Genomic DNA, 20,129 nt, shown 5'->3' with positions numbered 1-20,129 from the left:
TACATATTGAAAGGGTTGGAATCACCCGGTTTTTTGGTAGGTAAGCTGGATCGAACCTCTGACCTCAAGGTTGGAGACCAAATACCAAAGTGTCTCATCCCTAGTGAGACATAGATGGTTAATGTGTAGCCCAATTCAACTACAAAAGCTAAATCGGGATAGATTAAGTCAAATAGGGTTCTATTGTAGGTGGAACTCTAGGAGATTTTTTCTATAAATATGGAGTTGGCCTCTGGTGCAATCTAACTTGACTAAAAGAGATCTTCCCCACCAAAGTCAGGCATACCACTGGCACTATTGTGTGATTATTATTTTTCGTCACGCAACGTAATGCTGTGAGGCCGGACAAATAATAGGTCAGTTTCAAAGAAAAATCAAATTTCACTGTGATTAGAAGGGAGTCTCACGTCGTATGTGAGGCTATCTCGCCCCCACCAACGCCCTTCCGAGTAACTTCTCACATTCCTTTTTTTTTCTTTTAGCGTCTTCACTTTGTCGCAAAGAAAATAGACCACACCCAAAGATATGATTAGAGGAGGGAAAGAAAATTGAATGAGAGTTTGACGACAATGATACACGTAACTAAGGATCCTCACACCAACAAAAACACCTTGACTGTTTCTAACGGTAGAACATTTAGGGGCCTCTTAGATACCCATTATTCTTTTTAAAAAAATGAAAATGATACACATGAGGGCCCACACAACACACAATCCGAAAACCTTGCCATTTTTTCTTGGCACCATGTAATGCTCACTTTGGTCTACTATTCTACTAACAATCCAATAAATATGAGATATGCTCTAACCATTGTTCCAATGAGGAGGCCCCAAAAAAAAAAAAAAAAACGTTGATGTTTCCAAGCAAAAGCAAATTTTGACTGCTATTAGAACGGGCGTCTCACGTGGTATGTGAGGGCTATCTCGCCCCCAACGCCCTTCCGAGTAGAGAGCGACTATATATATATATTGTTGGAATTATTAATTCAAACAGTGTAACCTTGTGGGGCCCATCCAAACCTAACCCAAATTAGTCCTTATTTCTTTGGTGTTCTAGAAGTAGGAGGAAGAGTAGAATTCTTTTGGAGGTAGAAGTCTTTACAAATTAGATTTTATCTTTAAGCTATTTTGTAGGAAATCTCAGTTTGTTCGTTCCGGTAGTCAAGTAGAGTTCGGATGTTATTAGGATGGTTGAAAAACGTGTTGTACCAAAAAGGAAACGTCCATTATTTTGGGTTGTTCATTCAGAAAGGCTCTTCTATTCCATCTTCTTCTTGTGCATTATTTTTCGATCCTATATTCTACATAGTGGTATCAGAGCCGAAGGTCTTGGGATCTCTCAATCGAGTAGAGAGCAGAAAAGCCAAGGAGAATTCAGAAAACACCGGCAAGGGTTCGGTAAGTTCGCAACATGACAAGTAATACCAATTCTTCAAATTTTTAGCAAAGTGCTCATTTATTTAAAGGTGATAATTTTCAATTTTGGTCAATTAAGATGAAGACGTTATTTATGTCTTATGAATTACGGGAATTAGTGGAAAGTGGTTATGAAAATTTTGTGGACATGGAAAGATTGTCCACGGCACAAAAGAACGAATTAAAGGAGAGTAAAAAGAAAGATGCAAGGGCTCTTTTCCTCATGCAACAAGCTATGGATGAACCAATATTTTCAAGGATCATTGCTACAACTACATCAAAAGAAGCATGGGATTTGCATCAAGAGGACTATCAAGGTACTACGAAGGTAATTTCTGTTAAGTTACAAACCCTTCGTCGTGATTTTGATAATTTACTTATGAAAAAATTTGAATCAATTCAAGTGTTTTTCTCTAGAGTTAGTTCTATTGTAAATCAAATTAGAACTTATGGGGAAGAATTAGATGATCAAAAAATCGTTGAAAAAGTGTTAAGTTGTCTTCCAAATAAATTTGATCGTGTAGTTGCTGTCATAGAAGAGTCTAAAGATTTATCTACATATTCTATGAATGATTTAATGGATTATTTGCAAGCACATGAGCAGAGATTGAATAGGACTGCAGAAAATCCACTGGAACAAGCGTCTCAATCAAAAGTGGATTTGAAGAAAAAATTAGATGATTCAAATAAGGTTTCCGAGGAGGATGAGGTCGTGGTGGATTCCGCAGCAGAGGAAGAGGTAAAGGCCAATTCAGTGGTTATCAAAAAAATCAAAGTGAAGGTAACAATGAATCTACTTCTTTATTTTGTTCTATTTGCAAAAAATCAAATCATGCTGATAAGGATTGTTGGTATAAGGATAGTAGAAATCAAAATATAAATTTACCACAGTATTTTTATTGCAAAAAGTATGGTCATATTGAAAAAAGTTGTCATCAAAAGGCTAGGGAACAAACTATCATGAAGAAAAAAGTAATGAAAAAGTTGAAAAATAAGATAACGTATTTTTGTCATGTCTAACTGCCAATGTTGAATTGAATGATGACATATGGTACTTAGATAGTGGTTGTAGTAACCACATGACCGGGAACAAGGATTATTTTCTCGAAATAGATGAAACTGTCAAACCACGAGTAAGGATGGGTGATAACAATCATGTTAATGCTCATGGAATTGGTCCCATTGTGGTTTCTACAATGGTTGGCAAGAAATAAATACAAGATGTTATGTATATTCCTGGGTTGGCTCAAAATTTGCTAAGTTTGGGCCAATTGATAAAAAATGGTACCGTGCTATCTTTGATGAAAGAGAATGTAAACTTTATGATAAGAAAAGTACAAAACTTGTTTTGTCTATTAAAATGACAGAAAATAAGATATTTTCCCTTGTGTTTTCAAAACTAGTATTCAATGCTTTTAGTGCATATAATGATAACTCTATGTTATGGCATAGAAGATATCGATATTTGAATTTTGGTGGATTGTCCTTATTGCAAAAATTGAATATGACTGTTGGCATTCCTTCTTTGAAATATGGTGGAAAAGTGTGTGAGGCTTGCGTTTTAGGAAAACATCACCGTGACCAATTTTCAAGAGGTAAATCTTGGAGGACATATAAGCCTTTGATGCTTATACATTCCGATATTTGTGGCCCTATGCAAACTTTATCTTTGAGTGGGAATAAATATTTCATTCTATTTGTTGATGATTACTCAAGGATAATATGGGTATATTTTCTGAAACAAAAAGATGAGGCTTTTTCTATCTTCAAACAATTTAAGGCACTTGTCGAAAACCAAAGTGGTCATTCTATTATTACTCTTCGTAGTGACCATGGTGACGAATTTATGTTCAAAGAATTTTAGGATTTCTGCAAAGAAAGTGGAATCAAAAGACAGTTAACGGCGAGTTATACCCCCACAACAAAATGGAGTCGCAGAGCGAAAAAATAAAACCTTTGTTGAGGCAGCAAGGAGCATGCTAAAAGACAAAGGGTTGCCTAATGATTATTGGGCTGAACTTTCATTTCTTCTTCTTCCTCTTTTTTTTTTCATTTTTTCAAGTGTCTTTCATTTTTTCTGACTTTGATTCTTCTTCTTCCTCTTCTTTTTCATTTTTCTGGCATCTTCCATTTTTTCCAGTGTCGATTCATTTATCCTTCCTCTTCCTCTTCCTCTTCGACCTCCTCCTCCTCCTCTTTCGAGTTGCAGCGTTGGTCATCGGCGATGGCGGAGATGGAAAAATAGAAAAAATTAAGGAAGAAAGCATTTTGGTGTTTTATCTTATGGTGCTAGATGGGCGTGAAATAGAATAAGACATGATTTAGATGTCATTTTAGAAATTTAACATGATTTTTTCATCAATTTCCCTTGTGTTATTAAATTTAGTTTCTTAATTTTGATTTTAGTTTGTTAATAATTGAATGGGATTTAATAGGGACCATCACAAAAGGCATTTCACAGACCGGCTATTGCATGAGAGTAGCCACATATGCTCACTTTTCAACATATTTTGTCTTATTCATTTAATACGAGTAAGAACCGAAATAAAATGACAATCGTCATAAATGATACGCATCAGGACCCTCTCACCTATTAGCAAGGAGAGCGAAGGAGAGTCATTAGGCGCCTTGATGGAACCCACTTGTGATGGAATAAATTATTTTAGATTTTATTAAGGGAAATGATAAATGCGCCCCTTTTCATCACATGGGACACCCAGCTGCAGTGTACATGGAAATCAAATCAGTTGAATCCTTTTGATGTGAAGTACATCAGCTCCTCTGCAGTCATTGATACACTCTGCTGGTGGGTGTCCCAAGTGATGAAAAGGGACGCATTTATCATTTGCCTTTATTAATTGTAGCATTTCCTTTGTAGTTGTTTGGATGTGTCCTGTCTTAGAGATAATTATGGATTATCTAGATTAGGGCTTTTTCTTTAAATAACTTGTACCCAGCCTTCTTAAAAAAAGAAAGAAAATTGTTTCAGAAAGTGTCTTTGTGCACAAAGGAGGATTGATCCTTCCTTGGATCAAGAAGTTGATCTTCCCTCTAAGAAGATCAAATCCGTTACGAACCGAATCAGGTTCGTATCAAGAGCTTACACAACATCTCTTTCTAGAAAGAAAATCAGTTTCTCCCATTCCTAATAGACACTCAATTGGCTCTGCTTCTGTCTCATGTATTTATTTATTTTTTTGCGTGGGTAAGTTGGAGAATGGAGGGGACAATAAAGAGAAAAATGTTACATTCATGGGTACAAGACGCTATCCCTAACTCGGAACACGAGAGAAGGAGATCCAAAAACTTGGGATAGACACAAACAAGAACACTAAACCTAAGAGTTCAACTTGCTCAATACTCTTGAGTTACTTAATCAGCCAGCTTCATGGGAACATGTTGGGGTCTTTGGGAGCCTCTTAAGCAATTCTTCTTTGGAACCTTTTGCCTTGGTTCACCTTCGGTGTCGTTGTGGTGCGATACATTTGAATCCTCCAGTTCTGGGCCCTCTCCTTCACCATCCTCTTGCTCAATTGGGATCAAAGTGATTAGATGATGCTCTTCCACCCATGATACTTTCTTTTTTCGAGCTTCTTGCTTAGGCACTTTGTCTTTCCCCGACACATTTTCAGCAGATGACTCTGAATCCTCTGTTTCTGTTAGATCATTTTCACTATTTAAGGAGTGAAAAAATTTGGCTTCGTTGTAGGTTTGATCTTGGTCATCATTCTCTGAATTAGATGATTATGCACAATCAGCAGATTTTCTCAATAAGGTTGAGATGCAATACTTACGCTCATACCCTTTACTGATTACTTCAGTCAAGAGATAACTCCAGTAATAGAGATAGCTCCAGTAATTTATAAGAGTTCAAGTTCATCCAAGCAATAGGAGTGTCAATGAATCCATTTTGGATCAGATCCACCTATGTCTTATCCACGATCCATTCAAATCCATTATTGTTTAGATCAGATTCGGAGTGTTTTTTGGATCCTACTTCCCATGTCTCGGTCATGATCCATTTAATATCGTTCCGTCCATTAGAGTGTCCTAGTAGGTCATACTTACATGGTAAGCGATTAAAATTCTCAATGTATGGTTAGAGAAGGAAGAGAAGAGGATGGCTCAAGACCTGAGGGAGTTGAGTGACAAAATGCTGAAAATAGGGATCGGAAACAATGTATAAGGCATATTTTTACTAAAATACCCTGAAATATTGTTTAAAGTTATAGAAAATAGAGGCTATATATTTTTGTAAATATTATAATAAAATTGGATTTGGTACTGTGCTACGGGTATTTGTTAGTTGTCAATTGGAAATAATTTCAAATCCTATGATAGGGATGTGAGACGTGTCCATGGATCCTAGTAATGTGCCTAGATCCTGTCTGTTTAGGTTTGGATTAGGATGGACCATCTAGGTCCATTGAGTTCCATGGCCAAAGGGCCCGTGTAGAGCTCCAGCAAAATAAAAAGACTTCTATATAAATCAAAATAACTTACAATAGATTTGGTGTTCTTTCCTCTTTTCCCTTAATATCTCTACACTTCTTCTCTCTTGAAGCTTCTCGCTGAGCTTTCTCTTAAAGCTCTTTTAAAGTTTACAATATCTACAGCAATGACTACATATTTATATACTCAAGAGTCAAGACACTCCGAAAATAACAAATAAATTATCCACTTTGTTGTAGTCCCCATGAGTGAGGAATCCCAAGCAACATCATAGGAAATCTACATTGACTCTTTGATATTCTAGCCTAGACATTAAGGACTTTAGAAAACACAAAAGACACTTAGCTTTTCCACACATACTAAGTACCCTAAAACACCACATTGATATTGATTTACAATTTTCAACCACAACATCCAAGTTAATCCCTTCATGCAAGCATACAATCACTTCTAAGATGCACTTAAGCATTGATTCATTTAAGTTGCAGGAATAATTTGCTCAACCAAAAAGCAAATAGCCTCAAATTGTAATATTATGCAGCTTTATTCTATGTTCATAGTATATACGGTTGAGGCAGACCGAAACCTGTTACATACGTTTATGCCCAACGTGAATACATCCCTCTGATATAAGGTCACTAAATGGTAAACTTTATTCCAAAGCATACTAGAAAACAAGACACAGACGACACAAAGCGAACCTTAGAGGTCCAACAGGGACACACTCAACTTTATACATATAACAACCCAATTCAGAATTGTTAAGCATAGAGCTCTGGGTTGGATAATCTTGGTGAGGGAATGGCAACCAGAGGCACGGCTTGTTTAGTAACAATCCCAAATTTCTCTGCAAATTCGTAGTTAGTCCCCTCTGGCCACCTCCACTCGAACGAATGCACAAGTGAAGCTACTACAAAAGGAAGCATCCTCTCGGCCAAGGGGAGTCCTACACATATCCTTCTCCCGGACCCAAACGGTACATAACGATAATCAGTTCCCCTGATTTCACATTTGCTGTATTCTTCAGTTAAAAACCTCTCTGGTTTGAACTCTAAGGGGTTGCTCCAAACCTTAGGGTCTCTTTGTATTGCCCACGCATTCACCATGACTTGGCATCCTTTGGGGACTGTAAATCCACCCACAACACATGTTTCACTTGGGCTTCGAGAGACTAAGAGAGGGAGTGCAGGGTGTAAGCGGTGGGTTTCCTTCAAGACCGCATCCAAATAACGGAGTTTAGGCAAATCAGGCTCTTCCACTACGTTATTTATTCCAACTACTTGTTCTAATTCCTCTTGGACTTTTTTCATTTCGTGAGGATGCCTCAGCAGCTCGCCCATGGCCCACGCCACCATTGTTGATGTTGTATCGGTTCCAGCCACCATCATGTCCTGTTCATAGTGTCAATGAGTCAATAATTTCAATAAATTTAAGGTCTCATTGTTTAGAAGATATTTAATATGGCCTAATGTGGTTTAACACACAACATCTTTCAGGATAGTCATGAAATTCTCCAAATAATTGGATTTGTTATTCTCTGTTCTGAACTTTAAAACATTGCGAATAGATCAAATAATATATCTCGAGAATATTTGGAAAAGCCATAGTAGACAGAGCTAGATTCAAACCTTAAGTTAACACATGCTTAACTATCCTTCTATGATTTTTATGGTGTCTTATTTAGAAAAATAAGCTTATATTTAGGAGCTCATATAGAGATTTTATACCTTGCGTGCACTGAGAAGTCTAGTATAAAGTGCAGTGGGCCCCAATTCATATGACGATCCAAACCGTTCATTTAATGACCTACAACGTGAATAGGTTTTACCTCGATCTTAACTGTCCTATCATAGCGGTTTCTAAAATTTGCAGTCCTCTACAGATCGAAGGGTTAATGTCATCCCTAAGGACGTGATTTATGTTGTACAACCTATTTACGCTTGCAGCCATGAAATGAACGGTTGGAATCATCTTATGAAATGGGCTCCACTGTACTTTACGAAAAATTCTGTCATAAATTTAGGAGAAATAATACGAGGATGACTCTACTCGATCAATCAGGTGATTTTTTCGCCCCCAAGTAGGATTATGGGCCCACCCCTTGTAACTTGTATTGTGGGTGTCTCCTTTAACGCTTTTCGACGTCAAATCACGCTACAAAGTGGAGCGCATAATCCAAGGGGGTGAAAAAAAATCATCGCCAGATATTTTCACCCCTCAGCAGTAGGCATTCTCCCCCTTTTAACGTGATTTGACGTGAACAAGTGTTAAAGTTGCCCACTGTTCACATTATAAGGGGGCGAATGCGTACTGCAGAAGGGGTGAAAATATCGTCTCCCTTTTATCTTTTTTTCTTGACATGAGCGGGAATGTTCATTCACTTAATTTGGTTATTTAAAACAATATTCAATGAGAAGTTTAATTTCAGTATGATATACCCCCGGCTCTATTGGTAATTTTCTTGCACGAATATAACTACTTAGCACCTTGTAATTGTAGGTTATGTATCTTTATCATAAAATTACCTATTCCGCATGTGTCTTAGAACTGATTATTCTAAAATAAGAGAGAGATTAATTACCAGTAACAAAGCCTTGAGGTCCGTTACGGTAAAAGGCGTTTTCCGATCACCTTCGTCGGTCAACTCCAAAAGCAATTTCAGAAAATCCTTGCTCTCTTCTTTGTTCCCTTTCTTTTCCTTTTCCACGCTATCCATCTCCCTCCTTTGGCCAATGATGGTATCAAACACCTTGTCCATCCACTCCGCCAACTTATTCATTTCCCTCACCACCTTTTGTATATCGAATCGGGCCAAAACCGGAAAAAGATCCGAAACATTGGGTTTCGCACAAAGAGCCATCGCACTCTGGGTCCACTCCCGAAACTCGGCTGCTATAGTACGCCTCCCTTCCCCGTCTAGGGTCCCACCCCACACCGTGCTCGTCAGCACGTTTAGCACCGTTAGAAACGTTAACTCAGAGAGATCAATAGAGGCGTTGATCGAGGAATGGACGTCCCTAACCATCTGACGGACTTCATGGCGGCGAAGGTGGTAAACGGAATCTAAGCTTTTGTTGCTCATCAACTCACGGCTACATACCCTACGTAAAAGGCGCAAGTGGGGCCCATTAGGGGCCCACCCAATGTCTTTCCCGTTATAATTCATGGCCAGGGCTGCCACTGGCACATCACGGTTGGCGAAAGTTGGGTCCTGCTCTCTCATTACCTGTTCAAGTATAAATGATTAAATAATATCATCTCTATCATCATCTCTAATAGCTTAAGCTTTTGGAGAAATTGGTTGTTTCACATGGTATAAGAGTCATTGCCTTACGGCAGGTCCTTTCTGGTTTCAAAACCCAACAACTCTTTAACATTAAAAAATAAAATAAAAAGAGGAGCCATACGTGAGGGGGAGTGTTGAAGTATAAAAATATAAATGATTAAATAACACCATCTCTAACATCTTAATCTTCTGGATTAATTGGTTGTTTCAGATTACCTCTTTGGCTAAGGCCGGGGAGCTCACTACGATGCAGAGCTTGCTTCCGAGTCGGAGCTTCATGATCGGGCCGTAGGTTTGAGATAGTTTTCCAAAGCAGTGATGGAGATCATTTGTGAGAAAGGGAAGGTATCCAAGCAAGGGCAAGCCTCGTGGGCCCGGCGGTAATGGAAACTTGCCCTTGCTTGATTTCTTGACCATCCATGAGTACCATGTAATGGCGAATACTGCAAGGGAAAACAAGACTATTGTTTCGGATTTCTTATTAGCTGCCTCAAATAACCATGAAGAAGTAGTGGATCTAAGCATGGTAATTGCTAGATCTGATGAAGATGCCATGGTTAGAGGCAGGTAAGCTTCAGAGAAGTGTGGAGTGTAAGATGATCGATTTTGAGATGTATATATAGAGTTTTAATTGAGACAAGTGGCGTAAGGAAGGAACCTTCAGAGACGTCGGCAGAGAAAAGAGACAGATTTTTCTCCGAGGAAATATTACTCAACTTATACAGACCGATGTTTGAAGATTGACTATTCTAAACCATCTGTGGAATATTTTATTCGTAGAGTTTTGGCACTAAGTATGCTTAAGTCCATGTTTGGCCGCCACGATTTTTTTTTCTATGGAATTCTGTTCATCAAGTGGAGAGAGAGAGAGAGAGAGGAGAGGGTGAGAGAAAGGCTGAAAACAAGGAAAAGAAAAACTTGTAATCAAAGTACAATTTATTTTCTTCATACCAATTTATTTTCTTCATACTTTTTACCAACGTCTTATCCTCTCCTCGGAAAATTGTAATCAAAGTATAATTTATTTTTTCCATATTTTTTAGGCACTTCTTGTCCCCTCCTCAGTCATGCAATCTCATCTTTTCATTTCCCACCCTCGCTACGTGATAAACTAATATTTGTTGGAAAGAAAATTCAGGGTTGGCAAACATGACTCAAAGGGGTTTTCCTAGGCAATTATGAGGTAAGCCATTTCGGGGCTCAGTTTTTGCTTTAGAGAACAACCACACAGGTCGTTTTTTAGTAGATTTTGTCCTATTCATTTAAATCATCTGAGGTGGCTGTTCTCTCCTGCAAATGTGAGCCGCAAAATGGCTTTCCACAAAATTGCCCGGCAAGTAGCAAAAATAGATTTTGAATATTCTTGTTCCTGTCTGCAAGGAACAAGGCGCGCGCTTGGAGAGCATGTAGTGTCTGGTTAATAAAACTAAGTGGTTGGTCAATAAAGACAGGATGTAATATCCATCTAAAGATTCGTTTTTAACATCAAGTTGATGAATAGGCCAATCCATGATTTTTAGTGATTGTTAATATTCTCTCGGGCTTAATTACTTAAAAACAAAACTAAAATTTTCATAGAATTCCACTCTTTTTTAAAGTAATTTTTTTTGCGACCAGCTTGACTCTTCAATTTTTTAAGTTTAATATTCTCCACGGAAGAATAGAAATTTCTTTTCTCCCATGAGAAATTTGTAAGCTTATACAAATATTGATAGCAATATGGTCAACTAAATTCTGCTGACTCCCACATCTCCTGATATTGAAACTGAGGGGGGACGTCTTTTGTCTTCACGCAACATGCTGCAAACTCTGGTTTATCTGAGTCCAAAACAGATTAGATACGCTCTAACAATCGCACCAAATTATACCATGTGCATTGAATTGAGTGATTGTTGTTTACAAGCTCTCTCTCTCTCTCTCTCTCTCTCTCTCTCTCTCTCTCTCTCTATATATATATATATATATATATATATATATATATATATATATATATATATATATATATATACACACACTACAATATAGTCGGAGAAAAAAGGAATTTCTTTTCTTTTTATCTGCGAGTTACACATCAGCATTACTCTTTTACCATTAACCCCTTTGCTGATATCTAACATCTATCTCTAGAGAAATTATTTGAAGGTAAAATCGTAATCTACAAACGAAAAGTACCCACCCGGTGTGGACCCCGATCCGAGGACGGCGCCGAGGGACGCGAGATCCCTCCTGCAATCCTCAAAGATCTCCACAACGTGAAGGAGAGCTCTACCAAGGAACTCTCGAAACTGTTGCCGCCCTCATAGCATAGCATGAGTGGCGATATAAAAAGAAAGAGATACATCCTGATCCGGAGCCAGGGCTCGAAACCAAGATATATCTAAAAATAACTCAGAGTCGTCATCCATGGATGCGCCATGGAACCAAAACAAATGCTCTGTTTGCAATGGATAACCAGAGATACAAAAGGTCCGTGCCTGATGACGAATTGAGAAGGTCCGAAGAGCGCCCCCAATTCGCCCGAGTGCGAACACTTGGTCTCTTATGCCATTTTTCATTAACTTCGAAGAAGTTTGGGTAAAAATCATGTGAAATGGGAACAAATATCCCCGAGTGAACGTCTACCTAATCATGCATGACTCGGGGATGAAATAATAAACACACATAAAGTAAGATAAAAGATGTGTCACCTAATAACAACTAGGTTATGAGTGACATGCCTAACAGGTGTCTAAGTTCTGGTGGACGAACACATGCATGCTACAGCTGAAGGTATAGGTCTGCACAAGAAAGTAAGAAAACACTACAAAATATACAATATAACACAACACAACAAATCCTAAGACTCTAAACGATTTAGCCCGAGTCCTCGGATGGTCTGATGTTCATCCAAAGAAGCCTACGTATCCCCGCCTCCACGAGAATCAAGGCAACGTAATTCTTCGCGCCTATTCCAAGCTAGGATGCCTAAGACACCTAGACCTCTATCTTAGACTCGATCTAAAAGACCGGACTAGTTATTAAAGCTTCTTGTACGATTATTTAAATTCCAGTGGATTGTGGATTTTAGGACACCCTATATGCCCTAGCTAAATGCAGGTTAGCCCTAAGCTAATACAGGTGGTTCCTACAACCTATGTGTAACTAGGCTGTGCGTCCTAAGGAAAACAATGGGATCGCTAACGTATCCAAGACCTAGTCATCAGTCGGCGATGTGAATCGCCAACTGACCGGATGGAGGCGCTCCTAGCTAGGACAAATTCCTAACTCTAACACAAACACACAACAAGCACACAACAAAAGACAAACTCCTAACTCTAAAACTCTCTATCTAGGACAAAGTCCTAACTCTAGAGGAAGATCTTTTCGAAAAACAATATTTTGGAAGATTTTTATATTTTTTAAAAGGGTTAAAAGATTTATTTACAAAGTTTGGCTGGACCTAGGATAAGAATCTCAAGCTGCACTACGTACCTCGTGGAAGAGGATCAAGCTAACATAGTTCGAAACGAACTCTCAAACTACGCTTCTGAAAGAAACACTCAACACTTTAGACTTTTTTTTTAAAGGTTTTTGATATTTTCAAATGTTTTTTATATGCTTTTTATATTTTCTAATGTTTTTGAGTTTTCAAATATTCCAATACTTTTGGACCTTAAAATGTTTTCACCCTTCAAGGGAACACGCAAGCATAACCATAAACTAGGGCAAAGCCCTAAAGTAAAAGGGGAAACCCCCAACAGGCAACAAAATGTCTCAAAGAGACGAACCACAACAAGTAAAGTAGTGCCGCAAGAACAGAGAAAACAATCCAAGATCCCAAGCAGGGAAGGCTCTAATAAGACTGAGTTAGTCTCGAATCAAGAAGAATGACAATTCTAAAGGAGAAACTCCTAACTAGAAAAACACCAAAGAGGGGGGAGAAATGAGTCAATGACTCGCTAGAAGAAAGATGTTGTTCTAATATGAGGCTAGGTAAGCCTCTTAAATGAAAAACTCTCTAAATGAGACAAGGCTTTCTCTCAAATGAAAATGGTCACTAGGATCAATAAGACATAACCTGTCTCCTAAAAGAGAAGAATCAACAAGAGAATGAGAGCGGGCGCGTCTCCAAAAGAAAATGATGTGACTGGGCGAGTCTCCCTACATGAGAAGGACCATCTAGTGAGACAAAGCATGTCTCTAAAGGATATGACTTTTTCCTGAGACATAGCTTGTCCCCTAAAAAGGGGGGGGGGAGCTCTAGACAACTCGGAGGCAGGTGCTACAAACATTTGAGGAAGAGATCATGATGCAATCATTCATATCAAATAGGCATAAATATCCTTTCCAAGTCAAACATGCTTCAATAGTCAAATATCAAAAATACTTCACCCAACCATGATCTGAATTCTCAGACTATAACGATAAACATATAACCTTTTGGGATGCAGATATTAAAAATAAGAGATGATCACCAACTGACCTCATAAATTTTGTATCAGATATGGGGCTAAAAGCTCAAAATTCTTGATCAAAATGACCACAAGTTCAGCAATACAAGATGGGGTTTTGGTACAAAATAAATGTCCCAAACTACCGAGATCATTCATCTCGAACTAGCATAATAATTCCATGGAATCACATAGCATGCAGTAGATCCTCAAACCACACATAATCATCTCAACACTGATTTAAATGACGGAAATTAATGAGAAATTATACCTAATTCCTTATGCTCAACAGATTGCTAGATGATATAAAACAAGTGTGATGACCGTAAGAGTGGATTGCTCGGAACTCCGGCGGAACCAAATGAACTACAGCTTTTCGGAAAAACCACAAAGTGCCATGGAATCCCTGCAACAATTATTTTCTTCTCCCTTATCTACAACCAATATCCTAATGGCAGCCCTCTCCCAAAACTCCAAACGAAGGTATCAAGCCTCCATTTCACACGATTCAGAGGTAGCAATTGATGAAGAGATCAGAACACCTTCTTCTCCTTCCCTTTCTTTTTTTCTTTTTTTTTTTAATTCCAAGAAACCCAAAAGAATGGTGATAATGGAAGAGAATTTGAGATGGGTTTGAAAGGTGAAAAATGGTGAAGATGGTGGTGAATGGTGGTAGATGGTGAATTAGGATCTAATTAAGGAATAAGGAAGAAAAAGGGGTCTGCTGAGAGACGGGGGAAGGGTCGGATTGGGTTTATGAGTTGGCTCTGCCGGATTTAATGGCGACCGGAGATGGGTTTGGGGAAGAGTGACCGACCGGAATTGGTAGGGATGGGGGTAGGAATGAAGTGGGTTCGGTGGGAGGTGGTGGTGGTGCTAGCCGGAGCTCTAATCCGCCGACAATAACGAACCGGCCGGAGATCGATCAGAAAAATGGCCGGAGAAGAGGAGATTCGACCGGAGAAGAAGAGTTTCGAGTTGAATGATGGCGGAGATTTTTCTCTTCTCTCTGCATTTTTCTCCCTCTGCAAACCGTCTTGATAGAAAAGAAAAGGCCGATGGGAGGAGTTGATCGGGATAGAGGAAAATGGGTTTTGGAGGTGGTGGAAAAATGGAGATGGACGGCCAAGATGGGGATGGAGGGTTTGACGGGTAACAGAGATGGGTTTGAGGTGGGCTTATAGAGGCGGTGGCTAGTATGGGTGCTTGATCGGCTCGGATTTGGGGATTTCTCACCGGAGAAGATTATGGTGGAGGGTTTGAGGGGGTTTTCGTGGGGGTGGAGATGGGGTTAGCGGCAGTCGGAGGAGGTGATTGCCGGAAGGGGTAGGTTGATCGGAAGAGATGGAGCCTTCGGCCTCCTCTCTCTTGTTCTCCTTCTCTCCCTCTGCGATCTCTTTCTCCCTCTCTTGGCTCTCTGTTTTTTTTTTAGAAAAATCCTCTCTCGACGGCTGCAAAATGAGAAAATGCTCCAAAAATCCCTCTAGCCCTAATTCGGTTTATATAGGGAGATGATAAATTCGGGCCCTCTATTCCCTTGGGACAACCCCTCTCTTGAATAATCCACTCCCCTTCTATGGGTTGATATAGGCATAAACTTGGCTTGCCATTTCGTCCATTTTCTATCCAATTGCCACGAAATCTTGTTGGGGTATCCTTGGGGTCATTGATAATCTCTCGGGAATTTTGCGCCCGCAAATGCGCACAATAGGGTGGTAGAAGCTCAGGTTCTCTCCTCATTTGGACCCACTCTCTCGAGATTTTATTCAACTTCAAGAGTTATTCGACTGGGCCTGGTAAAAATGGGGTGTCTACAGATGCCCCTCTTTGGCAGAGTGTGCTTGTCACACAAATGGCAAAGCTGAACAGACAACACATTTTGGCCGGCCCGAAAACAAAGTAAAACAAGCTTTTGGGTTTTCACTCTAAAATGATATTCACAAGGGTAAAACAACAGAATAACACTACGAGACTCAAAGACTGAAAACAAAAGGGAGATAACCTCTCACCGACTCTTAACTCGGTGCTTGCATTGAAGAATGAAGATTTTGATTGACAATTTAAACCAAGAATCACTTGGCTAATTATCGGGTGCTAAAACGGGTAAAGAATACTTGAGAAGACTCAAGACTGGATTATGAAATTACCAAAACGGGTAAAGAAGTATTTGAGAAAACTCAAACTATCAATACCGGACTACAAGACGGGTAGAGAATGTTTGAGAAGACTCAAACTATCAATACCGGAATACAAGACGGGTAAAGAGCGTTTGAGAAGACTCAAACTATCAATACCGGAATACAAGACGGGTAGAGAACATTTGAGAAGACTCAAACTATCAATACCGGAATACAAGACGGGTAGAGAACGTTTGAGAAGACTCAAACTATCAATACCGGAATACAAGACGGGTAGAAAACGTTTGAGAAGACTCAAACTATCAATACCGGAATACATGACGGGTAGAGAATGTTTGAGAAGACTCAAACTTTCAATACCGGAAGGATGATGATATATCGAGTTTTTATCCTGGAATCGAGAGCCAGATCATTCAAAACGGGTAACGAATATTTGAGAAGACTCAAACTTTCGGTACCGGATTACAAAACGGGTAGAGAATGTTTGAGAAGACTCAAACTATCAATACCGGATACATCGAGTTTTTATCCTGGAATCGAGAGCCAGATCATTCAAAACGGGTAACGAATATTTGAGAAGACTCAAACTTTCGATACCGGATTACAAAACGGGTAGAGAATGTTTGAGAAGACTCAAACTATCAATACCGGATACATCGAGTTTTTATCCTGGAATCGAGAGCCAGATCATTCAAAACGGGTAAAGAATATTTGAGAAGACTCAAACTATCAATACCGGAATACAAGACGGGTAGAGAATGTTTGAGGAGACTCAAACTATCAATACCGGAATACAAGACGGGTAGAGAATGTTTGAGGAGACTCAAACTATCAATACCGGAATACAAGACGGGTAGAGAAGGTTTGAAAAGACTCAAACTATCAATACCGGATACATCGAGTTTTTATCCTGGAATCGAGAGCCAGATCATTCAAAACGGGTAAAGAATGCTTGAGAAGACTCAACTTTCGATACCGGATTACAAAACGGGTAGAGAACGTTTGAGGAGACTCAAACTATCAATACCGGATACAAAACGGGTAGAGAACGTTTGAGGAGACTCAAACTATCAATACCGGATACAAAACGGGTAAGAATGTTTGAGAAGACTCAAACTATCAATACCGGATACAAAATGGGTAGAGAACGTTTGAGGAGACTCAAACTATCAATACCGGATACAAAACGGGTAGAGAATATTTGAGAAGACTCAAACTTTCAATACCGGATTAAAAAAAACGGGTAGAGAATGTTTGAGAAGACTCAAACTTTCAATACCGGATTACAAAACTAGTAGAGAATGTTTGAGAAGACTCAAACTATCAATACCGGATTTAAAAAAAAAACAAGTAAACCAAAAACTCTGCTTATATTTTGGAAATTACAAAACTGAATTCCAAATTTCAATGGGGATTGGATTCTTTTTTTCTTTTCTTTTTTTGAAAAGAAACTGAAAATTGAGGGTCCATAGTAGTAGACCATGAAGAGCCACGCAGGAAATCCAAGGTCTGTGGCATTATACCATGAAGAGTTAAGCAAACAGAAATCGAGCATGAAGAGTATAGCAATAAATCCGAGGTCCATGGCAATTAGCCACGAAGAGTCCCAGCTGAAAAGGAATCGAGGGTTCACGACAATAAACCGTGAAGAGCCAAGCATTAAATCCGGGGTCTGCAGCAATAAGCGACGAAGAGCCCAAAAGGAACAAAGATAAGTAATGGAAACGAATGGAATGATCATGGATAGTGGGTCCATGATATACAAAAGGATATATCACAAAGAGCCACTCATAGAGCAAGGGTCCATGGTGTACCTGACTGGTAGACCATGAAGAGCCAAGAATGAACAAGGATAATGACAAGCACTGGAGATGAATAGAATGAGTATGGATAGTGGGTCCATGATACGACTTGAAAGGAAAATCTCGAAGAACCACGCGGGAAGCAATGGTCCATGGTATACTTGAATGGTAGACCACGAAGAGCCAAGAATGCATAAGACCTACACAGAAGACTTACTGATTGGAGAATTGATTTTTCTGGGATTAAATGTCTCTTGCCGAGAAAAATGGGAATACGAGTTCCTTGCTGAGGATCAGACTCAAGTAACTTGCAGGGATTTGGATATTGACCCTTCTTTAATAGATGAAAAGCATTCTGCTGAGGTTTGGAGCTGCGGGAGCAAATTCTAAACTCCGCTGGGGAAATTGATTTTCTTTGGAAATTGACTCTTTTAAGAAAGAAGGCTCATTTGAAGAGCTCGGAGATTTGGCTCAAGACGTGCTCGCATCTCTCTTACTTCAACTTGTAAATATTAGCATTGATTGCCTTTGTGCTTGATATCTTTTATGACGCAAGTCATAAAAGATGCCCCTAGTGTATTGTACTTCCATGACAAGAGTCTCAAGAAAAGAAGAACAAGGATAGATAAGGAAATTTTTGGATTTGCATAGGTTCTTTCTTTGAAATAAAGATGGGAAAATGGCTAAAGCTCAAAGACTTCTCCTTTCATTGACCACTATTTGAGGTTCGTTCTTTCCAACACCAACTGCTTGAAACTTGACATATTCAGCCTGTTTGAACAGGATACCTAAACCAGGATCTTTCATTTTGGAAGGTGTACACTCCTTCCTTTCAGTGCCTTACAATGTGGACCTTGAAAGAAAACACATACAAATAAGGAACAGACTTCCAGGGACTCTATCAAAGAAGATGTACATTATTCAAGGGACTCAACTCACTTTTGATTCACCTTTAGATAAAATGGGTTATTTTTTAAAATGGTAAGGTCAGCCACCCTCGGAGTAATCTCAAAAACCATGTGAAGAGGATCTAATTTCCTCCGTCAAGATTTCTATCATGGTTACTACCCCCTTCGGATTGCTCAGTCTTAACACCTCCTGGTTTAAAAAAAGATATCAAAGTAAGTCCTGTCGATACCGCCCGGATCCGGGATCCTTCCCTATTTGAGATTGCTTCTCTGTCTCCTTGATTTCTCTCTTCAAAAGAAGTCACAACTCAAACTTTGAAAATTCTGCATAACTGAAAAACTCATTCGGTATCTCATCAATTCTCTCTTCATGGGAATTCTTTGTCTCTGACTAAATTGCCTCTTCAAATTTTCAATCCAGCAGACCGCTACCCTTACTTTGCATAAGTCATTCCCTTTGGTTATTGACTTAGCAAGAAAACAACTTTCACCTTTCTCTAGGCCGCCCTTTCGGGTTTTCAACCTAGTGGGTCTTCAGACTCTCGTTCTTTTTTCTGTTTTTGCTTTCATTTGCCTTGAACCTTTGCTTGTTTCACCAGAAGGACTTTCTAAGTGGGCTTGGGTTCAAAAGGGTGAGATATTTAAAGTTCAAACGATTTGGACCGAATCTGGTCTTGCCAGACTACCTACGTACCCCAAAAATGGAGGATCAGGTCCGCGTAGTTTGTCTGGGGTTAAAGAAAGAATGGTTTAGCTTTTTAGCTTCAAAATTTTGGAATGGGGATGATTTAGCTTTTATCCCCTAGGTTGACCGAATCTGAATTAATCAGACGCCTACGTACCCCTGAAGAGGTGGGGATCAGGTCATAACGTAGCTCAAACATGATATCTTTTATGACTTGCGTCATAAAAGATGCCCCTGGTTTATATTGTGGCTAGAAAGAAAGGGTTTGATTTGACTTTTGGCCCAAAAGGTTTACAAATGGATTTTAAAACGTTAGGATTTTGGCTAATAAAGGTTCAAACGTCCAAGGATGGCCTCCTGATATATTTGATGTACAAGATCTTTTGAGTGAAGAAGGTTCAAAGGCATTGAATATTTTTATTGAGGAGTCTGGCGGTTTCCTGGCGAGACTTCAACCACAGTGCCCATCTCTTGCCTTGAAAATCTTGAATCCATGTTTAAGATTCCACAACTCTCTTGAGTCTCCAAATGTTGAAGACAATAATCATATTCAGTTTATCTCACTGACTCCATCATCTGGGTCCTTGATATTTCTAAGGAGTTGTCTTAGAGACTCAATCACTTCTCTTTCTTTTTTTTCTCTCACTTTTATTTATACATTAGAAATGTCCATACACTTGAGATGTTGCGACTCAGAATCCCGTTGAATACACGTAGACCAAGTGTTTCTTTTCTTTAGGGCTCAAATCAGTGACTTCATTTTCCGAAAGTCTTCTCTCAATATCTTATCAGCTCGACTGATGTCTGATGCTTCACTCTCTAAAATTTTTACTTTCAACTTAATGTCTAAAGATGGTGGAGCCCTGTCTTGCATCACACCAGAGCATTCACCCGGTTTATCCTTGTAGGATCAAACAAGACTTTCTTGAACCCCTCTAAATAGGTTTATCAATTCTTCACGCTCCTCGGGAGATAAAGTTTTACCAATCCATCTTTCCCGAGTTTTGGATTTC

At 39.2% G+C, this 20,129-nt stretch overlaps 1 protein-coding gene across 1 annotated transcript; it reads right to left on the bottom strand.

Annotated features, from left to right (window-relative positions):
* Positions 1 to 6,409: 6,409 nt before the first annotated feature.
* Positions 6,410 to 9,721, bottom strand: LOC143876570 (geraniol 8-hydroxylase-like). The gene is made up of 3 exons (XM_077378279.1): positions 9,370 to 9,721; positions 8,449 to 9,093; positions 6,410 to 7,258 (listed from the first exon to the last, which is right to left on the bottom strand). Exons 1-3 carry the CDS (start codon positions 9,706 to 9,708, stop codon positions 6,629 to 6,631), a joined length of 1,614 nt encoding a protein of 537 aa, XP_077234394.1. The 5' UTR covers positions 9,709 to 9,721; the 3' UTR covers positions 6,410 to 6,628.
* Between the last annotated feature and the right edge of the window lie 10,408 nt (positions 9,722 to 20,129).

This window comes from Tasmannia lanceolata, unplaced genomic scaffold, assembly GCF_043159265.1.
Source record: "Tasmannia lanceolata isolate RefF3 unplaced genomic scaffold, GAP_Taslan_0.1 ptg000005l, whole genome shotgun sequence".
NCBI lineage: Eukaryota > Viridiplantae > Streptophyta > Magnoliopsida > Canellales > Winteraceae > Tasmannia > Tasmannia lanceolata.
This window is presented reverse-complemented; position numbering and strand designations above follow the sequence as displayed.